The sequence below is a fragment of the Prionailurus viverrinus genome, chromosome F1 (genome assembly GCF_022837055.1).
Source record: "Prionailurus viverrinus isolate Anna chromosome F1, UM_Priviv_1.0, whole genome shotgun sequence".
NCBI classification, from domain to species: Eukaryota; Metazoa; Chordata; class Mammalia; order Carnivora; family Felidae; genus Prionailurus; species Prionailurus viverrinus.
Window position 1 is genome coordinate 63,572,128 of NC_062577.1, and position 3,405 is coordinate 63,575,532.

The 3,405-nt window shown below is 43.1% G+C and overlaps 1 protein-coding gene across 1 annotated transcript; it reads left to right on the forward strand.

The window, feature by feature from the left end:
- Positions 1-1,718: 1,718 nt before the first annotated feature.
- Positions 1,719-2,672, forward strand: LOC125155088 (olfactory receptor 6P1). The gene has a single exon (XM_047839877.1). The coding sequence runs from the start codon at positions 1,719-1,721 to the stop codon at positions 2,670-2,672; it is 954 nt and encodes a 317-aa protein (XP_047695833.1).
- Positions 2,673-3,405: the final 733 nt, after the last annotated feature.

Genomic DNA, 3,405 nt, shown 5'->3' on the forward strand with positions numbered 1-3,405 from the left:
TGTCTACTGAGAAGAGAGGGTGAGGACAGTTTCCTTTTCAGACTCTCTGTCCTTGCTTAGTCTAGGGCAGCATCTAATGCCCTTGACTTGGCTCTCGGGCACTTCCAGCCACCCCGTTTGAGTTTTCCCCATCCTCTATTACATTTAGCCCCAGGGCTCCTGCCCTTCCTTCCTGTCCTGCTCCCCTCCCCTCCCCCCTACTTGCTGCCCAGTCCTCTGCAAACTTGCTCTCAGAAAAGTCTCTGACACATGAAGTCCGTTTCCCAAACCCAGGTTCATGTCCGGGAGGGTACAAAAAGGCTTTCCAAGATCCAGGTTGGAATCGTTCGTTCTAAAGGGATCAGTCCCTGGTCCTCCACTGTCTTATCAGATCTTTTTAGAATTAGTCCACTAGTCAAAGTACTTTTTTTCTCCTTTCCCACTCTCCTTTTCAAACCCTCTGTGCAAGGCGAGGCATGGCCCATTCACTGTGCCAAAGTGCCGCACAGGGAAGTTAGTGCCGGTGCCCACGTCCCCGCAGGGAGACAGAGCGACCTGTCCTGGGCCACACGGCCTTTTCAAAGTCTGCCGTTTCCAGCCTGTTCCTTTCAGCACAACTGAATGGACGCTGACTGAGTTGTCAGCTAATAGATCAATAAAAATCATCTCGATGAGAGATGACTGTGCAATTTCTGGCACATAACTGATAGAAAGTGCACATAATTTAGCATTATTGCTACAAGAAAGCAGCTTCCATTCCCCGAGCTGCGGTGTGTCAGTGCCATTTATTTCTGGGAACTGGCTTCCTCAGTGTTTATCTCTCCCAAATAAAAATAGGAAACAGTGGATGCTGAAACCACTCTCATTCTGATGATAAGTAGTCTTCACGGATGCACACAAGAATTGAGAACAAGGGCAGTACGTGTTATAAAACCATCTGCAAAAAAAACAACATTGTAAAATTTGTCACGTATTTTTATTGCTTTGGTGAAATGTATGCTGATTACCGAATAAAATCTAATAGAAAGTCATTTCAAAACACAGCCTCAAAAGTACAGGAAACCCCAAAACATGCAGATAGATACAGAGAAGTCAATAAAAGGCTTGTAATTATAAAAATATATTACAATACTTTGAATTACGAGTTCAGGGAGACAATGTAAAATGTCCATAGTTTAAAGACACATGCGCTTATATAATTTTTGAAACAGGTATTGGTGGGTATCATAGCACCAATATTTAGATTTCACTGAACATATAAAAGAGTGACATAGGAATTTCATTTAACACATCAGTACTCACACGCAGTGAAAATTAGATTCCAGGCAACTATTTAAATGCATGACCAAAAGTACATGTCAAGTTTACACTATGCAAGCTAATGTATTGTTATTTTATTTTATTTCATTTTATTTTATTTATTTTATTTTATTATTTTATTTTATTTATTTCATTTTATTTTATTTTATTTATTTTATTATTTTATTTATTCCATTGTATTTCATTTCATTTTGTTTTATGTATTTTATGTTATTATTTTATTTATTTCATTTTATTTTATTTTATTTTTTAATTTATTTTATTTTATTATTTTATTTATTTCATTTTATTTATTTTATGTTATTATTTTATTTTATTTATTTCATTTTATTTCATTTTGGGTTTTTGTGTGTGTGCGGTTGGGAATGGCTTTCTCGTTCTTCCTGTTCTTTTTTCAGGTGGTCGCGTGGACAGAGACGATGGGAAATTGGAGCAGAGGCCACATAGCAGAGTTTGTGTTGGTGGGCTTCCCTACCTCTCCGCCCCTCCAGTGCCTCCTCTTTGTCCTCTTCCTGGCAATTTACCTGTTGACATTGGTGGAGAACGCACTCATTGTTTCCACAGTCTGGCTCACGCCAAGCCTTCACCGCCCGATGTACTTTTTCCTTGGCCATCTCTCCTTCCTGGAGCTGTGGTACATCAATGTCACAGTTCCCCGGCTTTTGGGAGCATTTCTCACCCAGGAACGTAGAGTCTCCTACGTAGGCTGCATGACTCAGCTCTACTTCTTTATTGCCCTAGCCTGCACCGAATGTGTCCTGCTGGCGGTCATGGCCTATGACCGCTACCTGGCCATCTGTGAGCCCCTCCGTTATCCTAGTCTCATGCCATCCAGCCTGGCCATTCGCCTCGCTGCTTCCTCTTGGGGTAGCGGCTTCTTGAGCTCCATGATGAAGCTTCTTTTCATTTCCCGGCTGTCCTACTGTGGCCCCAACGTCATCAACCACTTTTTCTGCGATATCTCCCCACTACTCAACCTCACCTGCTCTGACAAAGAGCAAGCAGAACTAGTAGACTTCCTCTTGGCCCTGGTGATGATTCTGCTCCCTCTGTTGGCCGTGGTTTCATCATATGCTGCCATAATGGCTGCCATCCTCAGGATTCCTACTGCCCAGGGACGTCGCAAAGCCTTCTCCACCTGTGCCTCTCACCTGGCAGTGGTTGTTATCTACTACTCCTCCACCCTCTTCACCTATGCACGGCCCCAGGCCATGTACACCTTCAACCATAACAAGGTCATCTCTGTGCTCTATACAGTCATTGTACCGTTCCTCAATCCAGCCATCTACTGCCTGAGGAACAAGGAGGTGAAGGATGCTCTCAGGAAGTCAGTCCTGGGCAGATGCCACTATCCGAGGGACGTCCCAGGTTGATGTGCAGCAGAACCTAGGAGGCAGGAAGAAACAAGGTGGCAATAATACCACCTGAAAGAATCATAGAAATAGGCTCAAAGGGAACATACATATCAATTAGTACACAGTTTGGCTGAATAGTGTATGGGAATCTCCCGATACAAACAAAAATTTGTGAACCATTGATCTTGTACAGGGTTTCCATACTAAGTTTGAATTGGCTGCAGAAGAGTCTCCTGGGGGCTGTTAAAATGCAAATTCCCCGAAAAGAAAATCTGTAGAGGGTCCGATAGGGCATGTCTAGTTTGCAACTCAGCCATGCATCACTTTCAACTTCCTAGGAACTGTTGCTTCATAGCCAGTTTGAAGTTCCCAACTCTTGATCAAAGTAGAAGAAAGGGGATTTACTGGTGGATATGTCAAAGTGATGTGGGCTGTATTGCAGCAATGTCAGAGATCAAACTTCTCCAACCCTGCTCCCAATAAGAAATCACCAAAGTACCATGATACTCCAAGAACTGAAAGTCATGTCACCTACCTAAACAATATTCTGTGCCTCTCCCAGTCTTCCACCCACTGCAAGTCAAGGAAGAGGAAAACGTAGTGCTGGTATTCACCTATGTGTGCACCAAAGAACATGGCTAAATATTCATCTGAATCTCCCTTCTTTGACTCCAGTGGGTTACCAAGCTGGTTGACCTAATGAGGGTTGATTCAGTAGTAAGTGAAATGCCTTAGAAAGCGTTTCTCTCGA

Coding starts and splice junctions, on each gene's coding strand:
- LOC125155088 (XM_047839877.1), top strand. CDS start 1,719: ATGGGAAATTGGAGCAGAGGCCACATAGCAGAGTTTGTGTTGGTGGGC.